The sequence below is a fragment of the Elaeis guineensis genome, chromosome 11 (assembly GCF_000442705.2).
Source record: "Elaeis guineensis isolate ETL-2024a chromosome 11, EG11, whole genome shotgun sequence".
Lineage (NCBI taxonomy): Eukaryota > Viridiplantae > Streptophyta > Magnoliopsida > Arecales > Arecaceae > Elaeis > Elaeis guineensis.
Window position 1 is genome coordinate 116,239,257 of NC_026003.2, and position 20,266 is coordinate 116,259,522.

General features: G+C 36.4%; 1 protein-coding gene across 3 annotated transcripts in view; it reads left to right on the top strand.

The window, feature by feature from the left end:
* Positions 1 to 421: 421 nt before the first annotated feature.
* LOC105053980 (DNA mismatch repair protein MSH4) overlaps positions 422 to 20,266 on the top strand; it is a 43,172-nt gene continuing 23,327 nt past the window's right edge. For all 3 annotated transcript variants that reach the window (XR_012135504.1, XR_012135505.1, XM_010935336.4), the window contains exons 1-5: positions 422 to 573; positions 4,070 to 4,273; positions 4,345 to 4,380; positions 4,475 to 4,587; positions 15,595 to 15,640. Coding sequence is in view for 1 of the 3 variants with exons in the window: in XM_010935336.4 (XP_010933638.1) it covers positions 502 to 573; positions 4,070 to 4,273; positions 4,345 to 4,380; positions 4,475 to 4,587; positions 15,595 to 15,640 (471 nt within the window). In the remaining 2 variants the exon portion in view is untranslated. The remainder of the gene's footprint in view (positions 574 to 4,069; positions 4,274 to 4,344; positions 4,381 to 4,474; positions 4,588 to 15,594; positions 15,641 to 20,266) is intronic.

Genomic DNA, 20,266 nt, shown 5'->3' on the forward strand with positions numbered 1-20,266 from the left:
GTCCAACATGCATGGTATCTCTAATTCTCAACGAAAATTCTTAGAAAGTGTTTGGTTGGAAAGAATGGGGGTCTGGAATAGAAATCGGAATCAAAATGGATGGCTCTCATTCCAACCGTTTGGTTGGGAGGAGTCCCATTCCGATTCTGATTCTGATTGAATATGAATGGTTCAATTTATATAAAACTCAATCTTTCTCTTCTTTAAAGTTTTAATTTTTTATTTTAATTTTAATTTTAATTTTAATTCTGATTCTATCCATGAATCAGATGCTTCAAAAAAATTTGATCACTTTAGTTTTGATTCTAAAATATTTTGATCCTCATTTTCATTCTGATTTCGATCGTAAATCAAACACCCCTTCGTTCCACCGATGGGTGTTTCATGATTTCCTACTTGTGCCGCACGTAGAACCTCCTCCCCAAGCTACGCTACATAAATACCGCTCTTTGTGGCGCGCATTTGCCATTTCGCCAGTTCAAGTGCTCAGCAAGACACAAGATGGAAGACGGAGGCGGTGGAGGAGATAGATCCAGTTTCGTCATCGGATTGATCGAGAACAGAGCAAAGGAGGTCAGATTCCCGTCTTCCTCTCCATCTTCATTCACCTATTTTCTCTTTCTTTCACCGATCTTTCTCACGCACCGATCTTGATTCTCGAGTATTTGAACGCAAGAACCTGGTAAGGATCTTGATTCCTTTAGGTCTATTGTTTCTTTGATGCGATATAGTCTGTCTTGATTGATTGAGAACAGAGCCAAGGATGTCAGATTCCCGTCCTCGTCTCCATCTTCTTTCACCGATTTTCTCTTTCTTTCACTGATCTTTCTCTTGCACCGATCTTGATTTTCTAGTATTTAAACGCAAGAACCGAGTAAGAATCTGGATTTCTTCTAGATCTATTGCTTCTTTGATGCGTTATATTCTGTCTTGATGATCTTTGGAGATTGGAAACTGTAGCGCTGATCATTCTCTTCCTGTGATGATCTGTAGATGATGGATTCTTTTATCAGTTATTTTAGGTTTTCAAATTGATTGGATGTATTGAGGACTGAATGAAGGGAAGGGAGTTCGATTCCCTTAGCGGTTCCATCTTCCGATCTTTCTCTCCCGCCGGTGTTTATTTTTCAAGACTTTGAAAGCGCTAACTGAGTCGAAATACAAAGTTTCCGTTAGATGTTGTGTTTCTTCAGTGCAATGTAGTCTTTGGGGATGATTTCTGTCCCCACCTTCTGGAGAATCGGTACATTTTTTTTGGTGTCTCGAATTTGATTGGATTGATTGTGGACGGAGAGAAGGAACTAAGATTTCTCTCATCCTTTTCGTCTTCTGATAATTGTCATATTTTATACCGATCTTTGTCCCTCCTGATTTCCAACTTTGAGTATTTGAACACCAGAGCTGACGGGTAGTGCCAGTTTTTATTTGATCTAGGGTTTGGTTAGTGTGATGCTGCATCAACGTAGGATTTGTCTTCCGTCATCATTGTTCAATTATTCTATTAATCAGTCTCTCGCAACAATCTCTGTATTCGAGTTCTTCAATGCAAGTGGTGACTGAAAGTATCGCTTCTTTCAGACCTTAGGTTTTCCTAATGCAATGTTATTTTAACTCTACTGGGTAGGAAAGGTTGTTCTAATTGTTTTTTCTCCATAAATGTGCTTCAGCAGAGTTAAAGGACGTTACATGTCCCCTGTCCATGTCTTCCAATATTTCTTGCCTTCTATACTGATACTTCTGGTGTTGACCTCCAAGTTCATGTATTTGAATGCCAGAACTGTGTGGAAGCATTGGTTTTAGTTAGATCTAGTGTTTCATTCATACATTGCTGGCTCTTATCTCTTGTTGGAGCTCTAGAGAGGGAGGATGATCATTGTTATCACAAAGTGATATATATTAGATGATCAAATTTTTGTCTGATTTCTTTACTTTCTCATATCAACTGTTTGAAACCGATGCCTATGCAGGACCTAGGGCTTTACTTTGTGGTATCGAATGTTGAATTTGAAGTTCTGGAAACAAGAATTGCAACTACTTTATTCTAGTTTCTTGATGGAAGTGCTTTATTTGTCAGAATCTTTTTTTCATTTTTCATTTTTCATTTTTTTTAAAATTTTTGTAGTTTCTGAAAACAAGGTGCCTTTTAGGTCTAATTTGTGCCTGTGCTCATGTGGAAAATATTGGTTACATTATTTTAGTTTTGGATAAACTAAGAAAGTCTTTTCCTCCTCCTCAAGTATAACGATGTTGCATGCTCTGCTAGAGTTTTGAGGGAAGGTAGAGTTGGTAGCGGCACCAGCCATTCTCGTCGTTCCAATTATGCCCTCCTCGATCATTTGTAATGTTCTTTCATAGCATCCCAAGACTGGTAGACCTCTTATATTTAATAGCTATAATTATTTGGAATTTGAGAGGAATGAATTCCAAGATTACTGAATAGGACACCAGACAACCTGTATACCGATTTAAAGGTGACTTATTGGCGTTCTTATAACTAAAGTGGGACCTAATAATGTCAACAAAATTCTGAAGCATATTTATTCTAGTTGGGGATTTTTAGTAACAGTTGCAAAGAGAGAGCTTTTGCGCTTTTCAATATAAATAGTTGGGAAATTATTCTGAAATTTTGCATTACAAATTCACATTATCTGAATTTATTCATGAAGGATGGTGATCCTTCCATCTCATTGTGCTTCAGTCGTTCAAAGTGTTGTATTGAAATTCCTGATCAAGGAATAAAGGATCAGATTATTTGGAATTCTGTTAGAGCCAGATATGCATTGTTGAGAAACAGTTCAATCATTGGCACGAGAAATTTATTTCAAAACATAGTCATTGTTCCTTGAAGGCTACACTAAATAGGCTCAACACTTCTAATTGTCTTTGGTCACTGGAATTTAATCTTGCCAAGAAATGCATTTTATGTGTAAGTAATGCTGAATCTATTTCTTGTCCATTCTTGTGTTGATTCTATAGTGCTATAAATTTTGAAAGCATGCAGCCTAAAGTTGGGTTTGCATCTTAAGTGTCACAAGACTCGTTTCCTGTACAGCTATGTTGAAAGAACCAGCGGATTCTTGGACTATTCTTTCAAGGCAAATTTCTGCTAAAGTGTCTTTTATCATATCTAGAGCTAGAGCAGAAGTTGAGATAAGCCTGAACTGCTGCAGATCTTTAATGATTGCAATATTTCACCCAGTATTAAAGCTATAGCTCCTCCTCCTGTCAAAAGTCTTCTCCTCCAAGGGCTCTTAAACTGAACATAGAGGCTTCTATATCTGATAGGTATCATGGTTTTGGAGGTTTGCTAAGAGATCATCAGGAAAAATTGTGATGGGTTTACTCATGTTCTTCTCCTTCAAGAAATATCGGTATCCTTGAATTTTGACGGCATGCAATAGTTTTGATATCATTGAAAGTGATAAAAAATTGTTAGACTTGGTAAATAAATTCAATCCCAAATGCTGGAATATCTGAGCTCATTTATCATTTGTTTGGGAAAGCAAAAAAGCTGTACGAATCAAATATCTGCATACCTAACTGTGGCAGCTTATCTATTATCTATTCCAGTCCTCCTGCTTCTCTCAAATTCATAAGGTGGCCTCCTCCTATGGTCAACATTGCTGGTGTGTCTTGTTAGGGAAAGCAGATCATTCTTCACTAATGATTATAATTGCTGGTGTTATGATGTCCTCAGTTCTTGTTCTAAAGACTGGTGATAATTGGGGTTTGAAGAACTCTTAAAAAGCACGTAGATATTTCTGACTATTTCAGTGGAAGTTTTACTTAATTGAAGCTTATGACAGCAAAAGAAATGCACTGAAAACGAATTTCTAGTCTCATGATATACACTGCAAAGGAAATTGTAGTCTCTTTTTCTAGGAATTACTTTTCTTGAAAGTTGTTGTCAATTTTTTCAAGTTAATAGCTAACATTTTATTCTTGTTTGGCTGTGGCTTAAAGGTAGATAGAACCACGCATAGAAGTACTGGCCAAGCTGAAAAATTTCTTGTAATATTTATGGTGATTCACAGTGCTATAAGAGCATCTGACCAAATCTACTATGCAGGTTGGTGTGGCTGCTTTTGACTTGCGATCTGCTTCACTGGATCTTTCTCAATACATTGAAACAAGTTGTTCATATCAAAACACAAGAACCCTCCTGCATTTTTATGATCCTATGGTCATAATTGTTCCCCCAATCAAACTGGCACCAGATAGTATGGCAGGAGTATCAGAACTGGTAGATAAACATTATACATCACACAAAAAGGTGCAGATTTTATATTGACTTTCTTTTGGATTTTTTTCCTTCAATATGCTTACATATCTCTGCCTCTGCAGATTACAATATCCCGTGGCTTCTTTGATGATACAAAGGTTTTGTGCAACTGATTCTTTTTATGCTTAATATATTTCTTCATGTTCTTTGATAGATGCTTTGCTAACAATACTATTTCCTGCTTTACTTAAGGGGGCCATGCTGGTTAAAAATCTGGCAGCTAAGGAGCCATCTGCTCTTGGTTTGGATACCTATTATAAGCAATATTACCTCTGCCTAGCTGCTGCTGCTGCTACAATCAAATGGTTAGATAAATTAATAATTATTAGCTCCGGAGTAACATATTATAGTAGACATAGTTTATATGTTTTGGGTTTTGAATTTACCTGGTGGAAACTGGAAAGAATCTGTAATGTTGATTGTAATGTCACATAGGTGATGTCCATCTTTTTCTAGCCGAACTTTATGCTATTGCCTTAGAAACCTGTATGTACAGAGTTTAAGCATGCAAAGTAAAAAATACCAATGAAATATAATGCATTGAACATATTGAGATGAGCAAGTTACATATTAGACTGAGGATATGTTTCACTAATTTCATTAATTTAAACATGATGATGGACCAAATTTGAAGACTGAATTGGAGGGCATTAAAGAGCCTGTTGTTTGCCCATTTTTAATAATCTTTTCTATGACTATATGGGTTATATATGTGAATAGAAGGGGCTGGCTGCTAATTAGGCCTGACCAACAAGCCTATCTTTTAATGACTTCAATCTCTTCTAATTAATTTAGAATTAGATTGCCAACCACTTTATTTTTTTCCCTCCATAAACCTGCAAAAGCATTTTTGCCTTAAGTTTTAGATATCCTAGTTAAAATCTTTTACCCAGGTCATTGCACCCCCTCAGGATTCTAGTCTCCAAAGGCAAGCATATGCTTTTAGATGCTTTCACTACTGTTATATTAGGTTTATTTTATTGTTACTGGTTTCTTGGAAGGCCATGCTTTGTTCAATCAACTTATTAATTTATATCACATTTTTGACTTGCAATTCAACCAGAAATATTTTTTTTAATAACATTTTATAGGAATAGAGGATGAGCCTTGGTGCCCTAGCAAGGTTGCTTCATTGTGAATTGGAGGTCACTGGTTTGAAACATGGAAACAACCTCTCCACTAGGGTTAAGGTTGTATTTATCCGACCCTCTCCAGACCCCACAATGGTGGGTGCCTTTGCACTGGGCCACTCTTTCTTAACATTTTATAGGAATGCTTTTCATATGTTCCTACTTTTAAAATGTATTATGACTGCCAGTTCCCCTCATACCATGTGCAATCTATGTACAATAGCTCTCGCGTTGGGTACTAAGCTTCAAGGGGCTTGTGCATAATTTACTTGAAGATTATTGAACATAATTGTAGTTGGTCATTTTAGTAAAAGTTAGTTTTGATGAAATTTATTGTGCGGAGGTTCTCCAAGTCCAACATTTTTGAGAGAGAGGAGACCCATCTGCACTGTAGCTACCCAAGTCCAGATTTTTGAGGCTACACCACCCAAGAATCAAATCCAAAATTTGTGGCTGCTAAGCAGAAGTGGGGTTTGACCATTGGTATATGCCCCAGTTCATCTCCCATAGTCTAACATATGCAAACTAATTGATTAAGTTTCTTCCCATTTTAAGCTTTTAGTAATCATTAAATGCTCAGATTTTTTCTAACCATGGTTGCAAGAACCTACAACCTTTGGTTTTGTAGCTTCTCCAAATACTTGTCCTACTTTGCTCTCCTACATGCTTTTATGCTTTCTAGTGCTTGTAACTTTGGTCTCTTAACTATCATTTTTCTAATAAAATCGAAATTTTATCCTCTTATCACCATCAAGCAAGGTTCTAGTCTCGGTACATGATAGTGTATTGGTAGGTGACAACAATGATATAGTGCCGGCATTGTACTTAACCATACCGGTATTACCATATATATATATGTTACATGCCTAAAGGATTGTGTGACTATTAACACATGTTAAAGTAACTACGTAACATCAAAAAATGTAAAATACTAATAGTAAAGAACTAGAAATGCAACATACATGCATCTATTCAATTCCAAGTTGAGTATGAATGTTGCTCATACATGTCTAGTTCATGTTTGTAGTCAAGCCATGGGACTTGTCTCCAGCCTTGGTATTGTACCCATCCAGGACCATAATAGACTACCTGTATTTGATAGCCATGTTGGTACTATTGCTCCATTGGGTTCATTGGTGGAAAGCCAAAAAAGGATTGAGCAAGGCTTGACTCATAATCTAACCGAGACTAGAGAGGATGATACCCATGAGAACGTGAAGACTTAGTGAGTGCACATCCATATGGGTCATAACTTGGTAGGGAAGTATATGATATGTTCTAGGATTCTAAGTACCAAGGGGATCTGTACATCCAAGATTCCTACTTAACGCACCTCCCATCTACTGCATTGGTATTGCCCACCACCTCTTGGTCTTCTTTTCCTATATGCTATGGTGCCCTTCCTAGCCCTATGCCCATGATCTCTATCCTGCATCTCATATTTAAACTAGGACTTATCGGGGAATGAAGTAAGCAAAAGGAATTGCGAACTAGTCGTCCTTATCCACTGTCTCCACTCCAAGCATCGAATCCATTATCATTCGAAGTCATTGTCATCATTACTTGCATCATGAGATGATCTGGGTCCAAGGTCACCCAACCAGTATCTGAAGGAGTATCGGCTGGTGATCAATTCAGCATGGTATGGGTCCATACTATGCTGTTTCAAGGCATATCGAAAATAAGGAGAGGGAGGGGGAGAGGAAGAAAATGAGAGAGGAAGAGAGAGAGAGAAAGAGATGAAGAGGGAGAGAGGAAGGGAGGAAGGAAGGGGGAGGATTGAACTCTATCTCTAACCCTAGCACAGAGATGGAGGGAGGATAGGGGAGGGGAAACCTGAGAGAGAGAGGACCCTTAACAGTGATGTTGCGGGTCAGTGGAAGGTGCTCTAAGTGTGGAAGGGGGTGGTGAGGTGCTCCAAACATGCGAGGGGGTGGGAAGGTGCTTCGAGCATTGGGTGGGGGATCGGGGTTGAGCGGTAATCACCTGAAATAGAGGATGGGGTTCTTGAATGATCGGAGCTAGGGGAGCAAGGGCTTTTTAAGTGATATTTTTTAAAACAAATTGCCTTTAATCGAACAGTGGAAGCCTTCCAAAGGATTTAATCTAACGGTTCTGAACTAACAGGGCAAATTATCTCAATTCTTGGTCAGTTTTTATTGATACACCTGAATTGTGCTGTTCGGGCAAATACAGCGAATCCTAATCTAGGTAATCTATCATCGGAGAACTCAGTAGTCTCAAATTGGCTCCTCATCCAGTCTCTCCAATGGATTGTTTCCTTTCTTTTGCTTTGTCTTGAGTGAATATTTGAGCCACTTCTTACTTTTGCTTGATTGATCTCCCTGACTCTCCTAGTAGGCTTGAATACTTATGCTACTCTGACTAATTTTGCCTCTCTGGCTGGCCCTAATGTCATGGTGATCTCTCATCAACATCTCTATCAAATTTGTTAGTGTATGAATCTTTGATTGTATCTTTGATTAATTGTATCCTTGATTGATTGTAGGAGTGATTTTGTGAATCAATGTATGAGTGATTCTAGGAATCAAATCAGGATTGATTCTAGGAATCAAAGTGATTCTAGAAATCAAATTAGGACTGATTCCAGGAATCAAATGGTTATTATGATTGATTTTCTTTCTTTATTTTTTGTATGGTCTTGACTATAAATAGACCCCTATGTATAGATAATTTACAGAATACAATCATATTCATCTCAATATTGTCTCTTTAAGTTTTTCAACATCTTGTCTCTCTAAGTTCTTCAACATCTTGTCTCTCTAAGTTCTTCAACATGGTATCAGAGCCTATATCCTAGACTTAAGAAATGTTTTCTACAGTCTTTTTCAGTGCAATACTCTTTCCATGCACCGTTCTTGAAATTGATCAACGGTGACACGTGTTGTCCACGTCATCACCCCTTGGCACGTGTCCATCCCCCGTTGGCTCTTCTCTGCCACGTTTCACTCGTTGATTCGTAAATTGCTTCACGCATTCGCATTTGGTCGTCATCTCTAGGTCCGATTAGCTTTCTCACAATGGCTTAACAAAATGTCACTTAATCGATTAGTACTATTTTGGATGGTACAAACTACACACTTTGGATTTAGGATATGTGCAATTTTCTCAAGGGATGCAAACTCTAGCATTATGTCAGATGATTTTCAAGAACCTATCAGATGGGATACTAAGACTGAGGAGGCTTATAAAACCCGTCTTGAAGAACGGACAGTAATAATCACAAAATTATCTCATGGTTTGGTAACACCTCTGTGCGATCTATTAGACAACAATTTGGTTGTTTTGACATTGCTAAAGAGGTATGAGATTTTTTTGCTCAATGGTACTCTACTACTAACATTGCATCCCAGTGGCAATACTGGAATACTTTGCACGGTATGCGATAGCAATCGGGTCAGTCTATCTCTGACTTTTATTCTGAAATTTCTTATATCTGGGATCAACTAGCTTTGTCTGAACCAAAGTGGCAGTGTAATCAAGATGCTACTATTTTCTACAAATATCATGATGAGTTGTGCTTATATAAGTTTGTTACTGCAATACGTAATGATTATGAAAATATTAAAAGTAATTTACTACACCGTGACCCATTGCCTGGTCTTGGTAAGGCTATTGTTGAACTTATCGCTGAGGAGACCCAAAGAAATGCTATGCATATTTCTTTCAATTCTGTTCTAGCTACACCATTTTCTCTTGCGTTGGCTATTGCATATGCTTCTTGCAAATATTGTAAGAAAGAGAATCACATTATTTAACAATGCTGGAAATTGACAAATAAGAAAAAGCGTGAACAAGAGAAAGGTGAATAGTTCACTAGTTCTCCGCACCCTCCTCGGGATCCTGTAGCTGCAGCTCATAGTTCAGATGATACAAAGGTTGAGGAGTCATCCGGTACATCCAACCTCTCTGAAGCTGACCTTGGGACTATTGTCAGTTAGGTTCTATCTCGTGCAAGCTTGCAACCTTCTGCTTTCTCAATCACATCAGATAATTCTTCTTGACTATTTGATTCAATATGTTGCAATCACATGACTTCTGATTCATCATGCTTTTCATCTAAAATACTTGTCTCAAATGTTCCACCTATACAAACTACGATGGATCACTTATGAATATTAGTCATATTGGTTCTATCCATACGCCAAACTTGTCTATTCTTGACGCATATTTTGTTCCAAAATTATCCATGAATCTACTTTTTATTGGCCAATTGTGCGACCTTGGTCTTGACATTTCCTTCTCACATAAGGGTGTTGTTGTGCAGGATTCACTGACCAAAAGGATTGTTGGGACAGGCTGTAAAGTTGGACGGTTATTTGAGCTTACATCTATTATCTCTCATATGGTCTATCTTCAGCTGCTGTGGTTAAATCTAGTTCAAAGTCTCTTAGTGATTGGCATTCTCGTTTAGGCCATGCTTCCAAAGCTAAACTTAAGACTTTAGCAACTAGTGGAAAATTAGGCAAAGTTGTTTTAAATGATTCTGATTGTCTTGCTTGTCAACTTGGCAAACAACCAGCTTTGCCTTTTAATAAAAGCAATTCTTTTGCTTCTGCACCATTTGATCTTATTCATTCTGACATATGGGGACTATCTACTATTCCTTCAATGTGAGGATCTCGCTATTTTGTTATATTTATGGATGACTTTTTCTGATTTACTTGGATTTACTTAATGCGTAACAGGTCTGAACTAGTTCATATTTATAGTGATTTTTCTATCATGGTTAAAACACAATTTTGCTATAACATTAAGGTATTCAGATATGATAATGCACTTGAGTACAAACAGTCTGCAATGTTTGATATTCTTAAATGGGATGGTACTATTTTTCACTTTTCATATCCTGGCACTTCTCAACAAAATGGTCGAGCAAAACGCAAACTTAGGCACATTCTTGATACTGTACGTACTTTGCTTATATCTGCGTCTGTTCCTGAACAATTTTGGGGAGAAGCTGCTCTTACTGCTGTTTACACCATAAATCGGATTCCTTCTCAGGTTACTGTTGGTCAATCTTCTTATGAGCATCTATATGATACCTCTCCTAATTACTTTAATGTTAGAACTTTTGGCCGTGCATGTTTTGTTTCTCTTCAACTGCATGAACACAACAAATTGGAACCATGTTCTAGATTATGTTGTTTTCTTGGATATGGTACAGAACATAAAGGCTATCATCGTTATGATCCTGTTAGCAAATGTCTTGGGGTCTCTCGTCATGTTATTTTTTGGGAAAACGTAATGTTTTCTAGTGTCTCGAAGTTCAGTGTTGACTTTAATCATGAAAATTCATTTTTCACTAATCCCAATGTTGAATTGTTCTATGTTCATGGTGAAGAGAGTGTAGTCACTGAAACTCAAATAACTACCACTACAGCTTCTCCTGATGATTCTAGACAGTCAGATGAATTTCCTAATCAGCCCCTTATTACAGGTATACCCTCTTCTAGTTTTCATTTCTCTAATCGTTATCCTGTCCGAAATAGAACTCAAAATGTTAGACTTGATGGTTTTCATGTTTACTCTACCCTTGCCACCCTTCATGAACCCCACTCTTTCCATGAAGCCTCTTTTAACCCTCTGTAGCAGCATGTAATGAAAGAAGAACTTGATGCTTTAGAGAAAAATAAAACTTAGGACTTGGTTGACTTACCTCAAGGAAAAATTTTGATGGGGTGCATGTTTATAAGATCAAGACCAAATCTGATGGAAGTATCGAATGCTATAAAGCTCGTTTAGTAGCAAAAGGATTTACTCAGGAGTATGGTATAGTTTATGAGGAGATTTTTACTCTTGTTGCATGTATTACCATTGTGAGAGCTCTCATTGCAGTTGCTGCAGTTCGCCAATGGTCTCTTTTACAAATGGATTTTAAAAATGCATTTCTTAATGGTGATTTTGAAGAAGAAGAGGTTTATATGCGGCCTTCGTCTGGACTAGATCATTCTTCTAATAAAGTCTGCAAACTTCGGAAGGCTTTATATGGGCTCAAGCAGGTTTCTCGTGCTTGGTTTTCAAAATTCAGCATTACTGTTCAGAATCTTGGGTTTTCTTCCAGTCCACATGATTCTGCCTTATTTCTCAGAAAATCAAATCAAGGCACCATTATCTTGTTACTTTATGTAGATGACATGATAATCACTGGTGATGATCTTATTGGGATTCATAATTTGAAGTGCTCTCTTAGCCAACAATTTGAGATGAAGGATTTGGATCCTTTAAGCTACATTTTAGGTCTTGAGGTAAGCACATCATTTGATGGCTATTATTTATCTCAAGCCAAATATGCCTCTGATCTTTTATCTAAAGTTAGGATATCTGGTAGTAAGATTGTTGATACACCATTGGAATCAAATGCTAAACTTCGATCAACGGATGGAGAACTTTTTTCTGATGCTATTCTTTATCGACAATTGGTTGGCGGTCTTATCTATTTTACAGTCACTCATCCTGATATATCATATGCTGTTCATATTGTTAATCAATTTATGGCTGCACCTCGTTCGGTTCATTATGCAGCATATTGAGATATGTCAAAGGCACAATCTTCCATGGACTTCACTTCTTTTTTCAGTCCTCTTTATGTCTTTGTGCATATTCTGATGCTGATTGGGCTAGTGATCCAACTGACCGACGGTCTACAATTGGATATTGTTTCTTGCTTGGTAATTTTCTTATTTCTTGATGTAGTAAGAAGCAAATAGTTGTTGCTCGATCTAGTACTGAAGCAGAGTATCGTGCTCTTGCTGATACTACTTCTGAGTTGCTTTGGCTTCGATGGTTACTTGCTGATATGGGTATACCACAATCTGAGGCTACTCTTTATTGTGACAATCGCAGTGCTATCCAAATTGCCTATAATGATGTCTTTCATGAGCGGATCAAACATATTGAGATTGATTATCATTTCATTAAGTAGCATTTGCGACAAGATCACATGCAGCTTTACTCCACATCTTCTATAGATCAACTTGCAGATATTTTCACTAAAAGTCATCCGACAGCACGTCTTCGTGATCTCCTGTCTAAACTGAAGCTATCATCTTCTATGCCACCTTGAGTTTAAGGGGGGATGTTAGTGTATGAATCTTTAATTGTATGTTTGATCAATTGTATCCTTGATTGATTGTAGGAGTGGTTCTGTGAATCAATGTATGAGTGATTCTAGGAATCAAATCAGGATTGATTTTAGGAATCAAAGTGATTCTAGAAATCAAATTAGGACTGATTCCAGGAATCAAATAGTTATTATGATTGATTTTCTTTTTTTATTTTTTGTATGGTCTTGACTATAAATAGACCTCTGTGTATAGATAATTTAGAATAGAATCATATTCATCTCAATATTGTCTCTCTAAGTTCTTCAACATCTTGTCTCTCTAAGTTCTTCAACAAAATTTATAGCTGGAATTCTTTGACTGTGAACTAGACTATGATTCATACTGAACCACTTTCTAGTGGCCCTCCACATATCCATCATCTTATCCTTCAACATACTATCAATTCTTTATTACTTTGTGTTCTTGCTCAAGAAGGCTTGTGGATCCAAATCTACAACAATTGCCCATAATCCCAACACATCCTTGCTCTTCTTGCCTTTCCTACCACTGAAGGCCTTGAACATGAATGCTATCTGGTTGGCACTTGAAGCTCCAACTAGTTGGGTTCTCCTTAAACTTTGATCTGGTATAGCAGAGCCGGATCCAAAAGCACCTTCATATTGCAAGAGTCCAAACTAAACTCTAAACTGCCTCATCCATTTGCCACTTTTCCTCCCTACCAGCTTGGATGGCTGGTTGAATTTAGGCCTTCACCATGTCATCCATCGAAGACGTCATAATTTGTTGGATCCTTGGAGTGACAAGATGGTGGCTTTGCTATCCTCCTTTCTAACTTGGCGTGTTCCTCCTGTGATCTCCTTTTCCACTCAAAGTCTGAAAAAGTTTGTTGAAAAAGTTGACAAAACTTTTAGAGATATTTCTTATAGGTTGCATCAATTAGGCGACCCAGCTCCTCAACTTGGAGGAACATCACTTACACATCCAATTGTGACGACAACTATGTTGTCATGCTACCAATCGATATCCTTTGCTTACTATTCTTGCTTTTCAGCTCCATTATTGACTACTTAATCATGAAATTTTTAAAACCACTCATCATTAAATAGAGAACAAGGTTGCATCAAATATCACTTTGCATTTGCAAATTATCCATAATCTTTAATTTACAATTACTCAAAGAATTTAGAAAATGTTTGAAAATTTCTAAAAAGGTGCTAGTTGCCTTAAAAATTACTTTTGAACTATATGTATATAATTCTAAATTTTCACAAATTTTCATTGAATTATTTTCTTATCTTAAATTTATTGAAGAATATGTATAAATTGCATAACTATCATAAAAATATGATATATGCTTCAAAAAACATATACAAAACATCTTTATGTGATATTGAAATTCATGAGCTCTAGAATTAATAATTATTTTTTGAAATTTTTATTGAAAAATTTAATTGAAATAAAGTTCCAAAATTGATTTTTAATTTTGGCTAACGTAGCCTCTAGTAGGAGCACCACATATTTTTTGGCCCATATTAAGCATTAATAGTGTAATTAATCTAGGAATTATTTTAAGGTTGGACTTTTATTTGACAAGAAAATAATATGCCAAAAATTAATCAAATTGTTTGAAAAAAGGACAGCATATAGCATGCTAGACCTTGAGCATTATACTAATTTTTGGAATCTATGATCTCCTTTAACTTTCTATTAATTTTTAGCCAAATTTAAATTTTAGTAAAAAATAAAATAAATATTAAGAAATTAACAAAAACTTTTACTATTGTGTAGATTTGACTATGTCTGTGACATATCATGAAATCATGGCAAAATATAAAATTTTGACATGATTTTCTTATATTTTTTCAATTTCTGTACATTTATGGGATACAAGAGAGACAGGAAAATATAATAGGGAACATGGGAAATACCATACTTAACATTGGATTGCCCTCCCTGCTCGCCCTTGCATTCTCTTCCTCTCTTTCTCCTCTCCTCTCTTTCTCCTCTCTTACACTGCTCATGGGCAAAAGATAGGTAGAAAAGGGTATGGTTTAACCTTTTCTCCCTCAATTGTTGAGGGGGAGGGGCTAATTGGACTCATAACAGGCCTTTACTAGGCTGAACCACTCGGAAAGGAGTATTTTGGATGGTTCGGCCTGGTTAGGACTAGTTCGCACCGGTTTGGGCCCTCTATCATGCCAAGACTATGAACCATTTTTGGTTTGTGATCAGTATTGGCATGGTATCTAACCAAACCAGGTGGTTCGGTACAACAATCCTTGTTATCAAGAGTCCAGTCATATCTTTTAGAGGATGCTGATGGTGTGTTAGAGTACAATCTAATTTATATTTCTCTTGGATGCTCTAAAGTGCTGTCAATTTATCATTTTCTATGACCTTTGCTTCTCTATATCTAGTCTACCCAGTGCATGGGCAACTTTTGTAACCAATACGTGAAATACTAATAGAAGGTCAAAAGCATCCTCTTTTGAGTAGATCTAGTTCATTAAATATATTTTATTTTGGCTCTTAGCTTGGAATATATTCCCTTTAACTTGTGTTGATTTGTTATGGGAACTGCATTACATATAGAAATGTGTCTATGAAGCTAAATGAGTAGAAAATATATTCAAGAATATTGTCATTGTTTTACAACTCGGCCAAGAATATAACTAGGAAAATGAAAACGAGGCTTTAAATATAAATGCTAAGAGCAGCCACCTGAATTGGAAACAGAACCAGATGTGTTAAAGGGATAGATAATTGTCTTGTTTCTTATTATTCAAAGTAGCACCAAGAACAGGAAAGGGAGCAGGGTTTGAGAACAAATTCAACAGCATAATTTAGTGATCTTGGATATTAGTATAATAATATATGATTTGATTTTCCCTTTTTTCCCCCTACCCCACCAGATGTCTCATATGGAAGGCATCCTAAACTAAACTTTTGAGAAGTCATAGTTGTTCGTTGTTACAATAATATTATAATGTCAAAAACTTAAATTTATGACATTGTTTGTTCTTTATGCTTTTGTTACATTAGCAGCTACTGACAGCTATTCAGTGTATGGAATTTCTTGATTTCATAATTGCAGGACTGAAGCAGAGAAAGGTGTAATTGTTACAAATCACTCATTGTCGGTATGCTTTTATTTTTGCTCATGAATGCTTTCTTTTGTGAGGGCCTGAAGCTGTCAACAGATGACTGCTATCTCCTTTAGATGCATGAAACATACTTCCTATAATCGAATTTGAATTATTGCTTTCATACAATCTCAATGCTTTTTCTGTCTCTCATTTCTGCTGTTCATATAGAGCATCTTAGGCAAGATTTCATTATATCATTTGCTATTCATACCCTAGGTAATAATCATCCTGTAGCCATGTGCCATGTTCCACCATGTTTGAAAAAACAAGAAATCAGTATATATTCTAATCACTAATTTCCAATATCTAATTCTAATGTAGCTTCCATCTTCATTCACATGTAAATACCCAAACAGATCAATGTGAAAATTTGGAGACAAAGAACTATGTCTTGAATATGCAGAGCTTGTTTGTATTAGCATAATTTTATGCATGCTTATTTCATTGGTGTACTCTTACCTTATATTAATTACTTTATAGTGAGGCTTTGCTTCTTACTCGAGCAACTCTCTGATTGACTGATATACGTAGTTTATAGATGGATACCCAATTTATTCTCAATGTGCACCATACTTCTATTTGAGTAATTATTCATAGCATTGTAACTTATTTTTATGATTCAGTAAAGCTTAATAAATATATTCTTTTAATAACTAGTTAAATTATCAGAAACAGAGAAATATGTGAAATTAGTATGCACTATTCTTATGTGCAATTATTTTGCTATGAGAGAGGAATATTAGGCATTATGTCAATAGACAATTACATTTGCTGTTATTGTAGATGTTTTATGCATGGCAAGTTGACCTCATTTGATGAAAGTGATACATGACTATCAATACCTTCAAGGTGCTCACAGAATGCTCCTACTTGCAACAAAAGATCACAGATAAGTGGAGCATATTTGGTGGTAGGTTGAGCCAGTTACCCACTTGATAGGAGGTGATATTGCATATTGTTGGTGGGTTTCCTTCTTTTCTAGGAAAATTGTGAGAACATAATTACATCTAACATAACGCTCCAGAGCACTTTGTACAAGCAGAAAAAGGCAACCTTCCTTACTAAGTGGAGCATATTTGGTGGTAGGTTGAGCCAGTTACCCACTTGATAGGAGGTGATATTGCATATTTTTGGTGGATTTCCTTCTTTTCTAGGAAAATTGTGAGAACATAATTACATCTAACATAATGCTCCAGAGCACTTTATACAAGCAGAAAAAGGCAACCTTGCTTGCCAAGTACCAGAACATTATAATGCTGAAACTTGGGAACACAAAAAACCACAAAACTAGGTTAATGGTAATATGCAGTTGTGACATGACAATCAAAGAATGGCAGGCATGCCTCTTAGGCAGTATTTACTGATGCAGTCAATTGACCTATATCATACAGAAGATCTAAATTCAGGTTAGGCTGCTGAGGGTGTTGGAGCAAGGAAACTAAAAGTGTCAATACCATATTCAGGTATCAAAAATGACCTTTTTACAACCTAAGTTTAAGATCCGAATTTTAGGAGATATTTTAGATGTGAGAGTTTTTAGTAGGTTAGCTTTGGGAGTTTAGACAGTCAACTCATGATAACTTTCTTTTGGTTTATCTGGTTGTTATCAAGAAAGTTCCACGTGTAGTTGAAATTTAGTTGATCAGGAGTTATCATCGCAAGTCAAACTATGTTGAGAGTGTCCTACAGACAATAGTTAAGATGACTTTTTGTACGAACAGGAATGATGTTCACTAGTCAGTTTAATCTGTTTATAACTGGCGTTAATTTTCTTATCTGTTTCTTCTTCTTCTTTTGTTCTTGTTGGAGTGCTTGGGTATCTTGCTATGTTTCTGTTTTTCAATGGGTTTATGGCAGAACATGTAATCTTTGTGTGAGAAAACCTTATTTGATCTGGAACCCAATTCTTCCACTTACACACTATGCTGTTGCAAGAGTTTTTTCGTAGTTAACTCTTGTATTATATTGTGCCATTCTTGAATTATCTCTCATTGTTAATGTTACCAAAGTTCTTGCTTTGTTGCAACATCCTCTAGGTTTATCTTACTAGCTTCCATACTTCTAGAACAGATTTTTAGAATCCTACCCTATCTCCTTTAATCCTTAAAATTGCTCACTTCTTTCATGTTTTATGAATGTCTATGCTGAATGACTAATTTGGCTTCAGCCCTAGATTTCTCACCTTGATTAGGTCCACTAATGCATATATGTGGATCCTTGCTATCTGTCCTGTGTAAACTCAGTGTCAAAATGAATGCTCCTCTGTTCACGGCATCAGAGATAAATCCTGCTCAATGAAACCATCACCAATTTGAATTTTCTTCCTTTATCTTTTTCAACCTTATGTTATCAAATAAACAATTATGCATCAAGATGGACATCCTTTCCTAGACCACCAAGTACCAAAAGGCATTTTAGTGGATGGAAGCTGGTTTGACACTAATCGACATAATCATGGCATTTGTGCAATGTTTCCCATCAACAGGTCATAGTACATGCAATTGCAGTCAGCCAGTCACCCCAAGAAATAAAACACTCATTGTTGCAGACCTCTCATTTCTAGTTTTCACATGTGAGCAAGTTCTCGAGAAAATTTCTTGGTTGTGGAAGCTCAAGTTTAATACTAAAAAGTTGCAGACCAAGAATTTTATGGTCAAAGATCCATCCATGGTTAAGCCAAGTAATCAGATTGAAGAGACTTATGCATTGACAAAGTGATATTACAGCATCTAGTGGACAATGTCATTATCATTACTTTGGTAGATCTAACTTGAGGTCATCATCGAACTCTCTATTAGAGTCTTAAAGCCTTTGAAGTAATCTTCCTAGCACCTAAAGCCATTATCTAAAAATGAGAACATTTCTACTAGTTTCACTTTCTTTTGATCCCCAAGATCATTCAATTTCAATTCTTTCCTTTTTTATAATTATTGGCAAGGGCCAATCCGCCAAGGAGTGATGAATTTGGCTGTAGCCCTTGCTTCCTTTCGTTCATTAGGCTGACCAACGCATGCAGACAATTCCTATCTAGCTTGCATCATCATAGTGTTGTAACAAGTGATTATGCTCCATACATCAGGTTAGAGCAAAATCCTGTCTAGCGTTTGGCCTCTCCATTTTTGAATCAGCTTGATATTTCTCCTTCTGCTAACTTATTGATAATAAACAAGGAATTACGCATCAACAAATTGACATTCTTTCTGAAAATAATGCATCAAGAATTGACATTCTTCCCTTTTATTTTACTATCAATGGTAATTGTTCCATGGACAAGTCCTACAGTTTTTTGGGTTGTACCACCAACCTTGCACCAGAGGCGCATCAGCTGAACAATCCCTTTGTAGAATATACACTAAACAAAAGCAGAGATAATTGAATTATTGAAGTGACAGCCTGGGGCCAAATCAAAGATGGTTTGAAGGACTTATTGAGTTTGGGTGATGTAAAAATTTGTTCTTCATAGAGATTTGTTGCATGACTAATTTGTGGACTTCTGAGTCATAGCGAACATCATCTATTCTTTTTCCCTTCGTTAGCTTCAGTGCAATTTGGTCAACTATGAATGCTTTCCAGTGACTAAGTTTGTTTATAGAGTCCTAGGCTCAAAAAGGGTAAGATGCCCTTTTATAGTTTTACTACTAGGAAACACCTCTTACTAGGATATTTCAAACTCTCTATATTTGAGTTGCATTAATTGAGAAAATTTGTAGCACCACTGGAGTACTTTCATCGAAAGACAGGAAAAAACCAGAATTTGGTTGTTGCCCCCCAAGGTTATGTGAAATAGCATGATGACATAATAGTGCGGTTGCACAAAAAAATGATATTTGTTTGTTATAATAGAAAATATTGATCTCTTGAAGTTGTCTGATGCAGATTGCTCATACATATTAATCATATCTAGGAAACAGAAACTATTGTGAAAAAGTGACAAAAGTAGTACAGCCTGGCAGGAAATCAGCACCCATTCAGCATGGGCTTCACAAACAGTGCTTCAATTTAGTGTAGTTAAACACTCTCTACACTTCAAAACAACTTCCCACCTGCTAAACTAATGAAAAACAAGAGAAAGAATGAAGGAAACTAAGAAAAGCCTGTTCAAGTGGTCTGCATGCAAGTACTTTATACTAGTCCAACCTGACCTTGATGAGTGGCATGGTTCGGTATTTTGAAACAACTCAGTATTACTGTGAAATATTGTAGTAATCTGATGGAAGAGGCTTCTGCCATAATAAAGCACAAGAGGAGCAACTGTTAAATTCCTCTGTTGCTGACCCACTTAAGGAATAGTTTAAGTGACAGCTAGGTTGACATTGAGGCCTATTTCAAAGAACATAATGGCAACCTAGCAATATAAAGATATGCTTGCTGTTGGTTTGCTTGATTTTTTGGATATTGCAATCAAATGGCTTATCAGACAAACCTGCTAAATTCATGTGATATAGTGTTCCAATCCTTTTGTGCTCACGATTGAGATTTTATACATTTTTCTTGTTGGTTTCCCCAAAAAGGATGGCAAATTACAAATTCATTCAATGATTTATAATTCCTTAGTTTAACCTTCCTAAAAACTTGAATGGGTCTCCTAAGCAATGTTCCTTTGGTATGGCATAGCTTAAA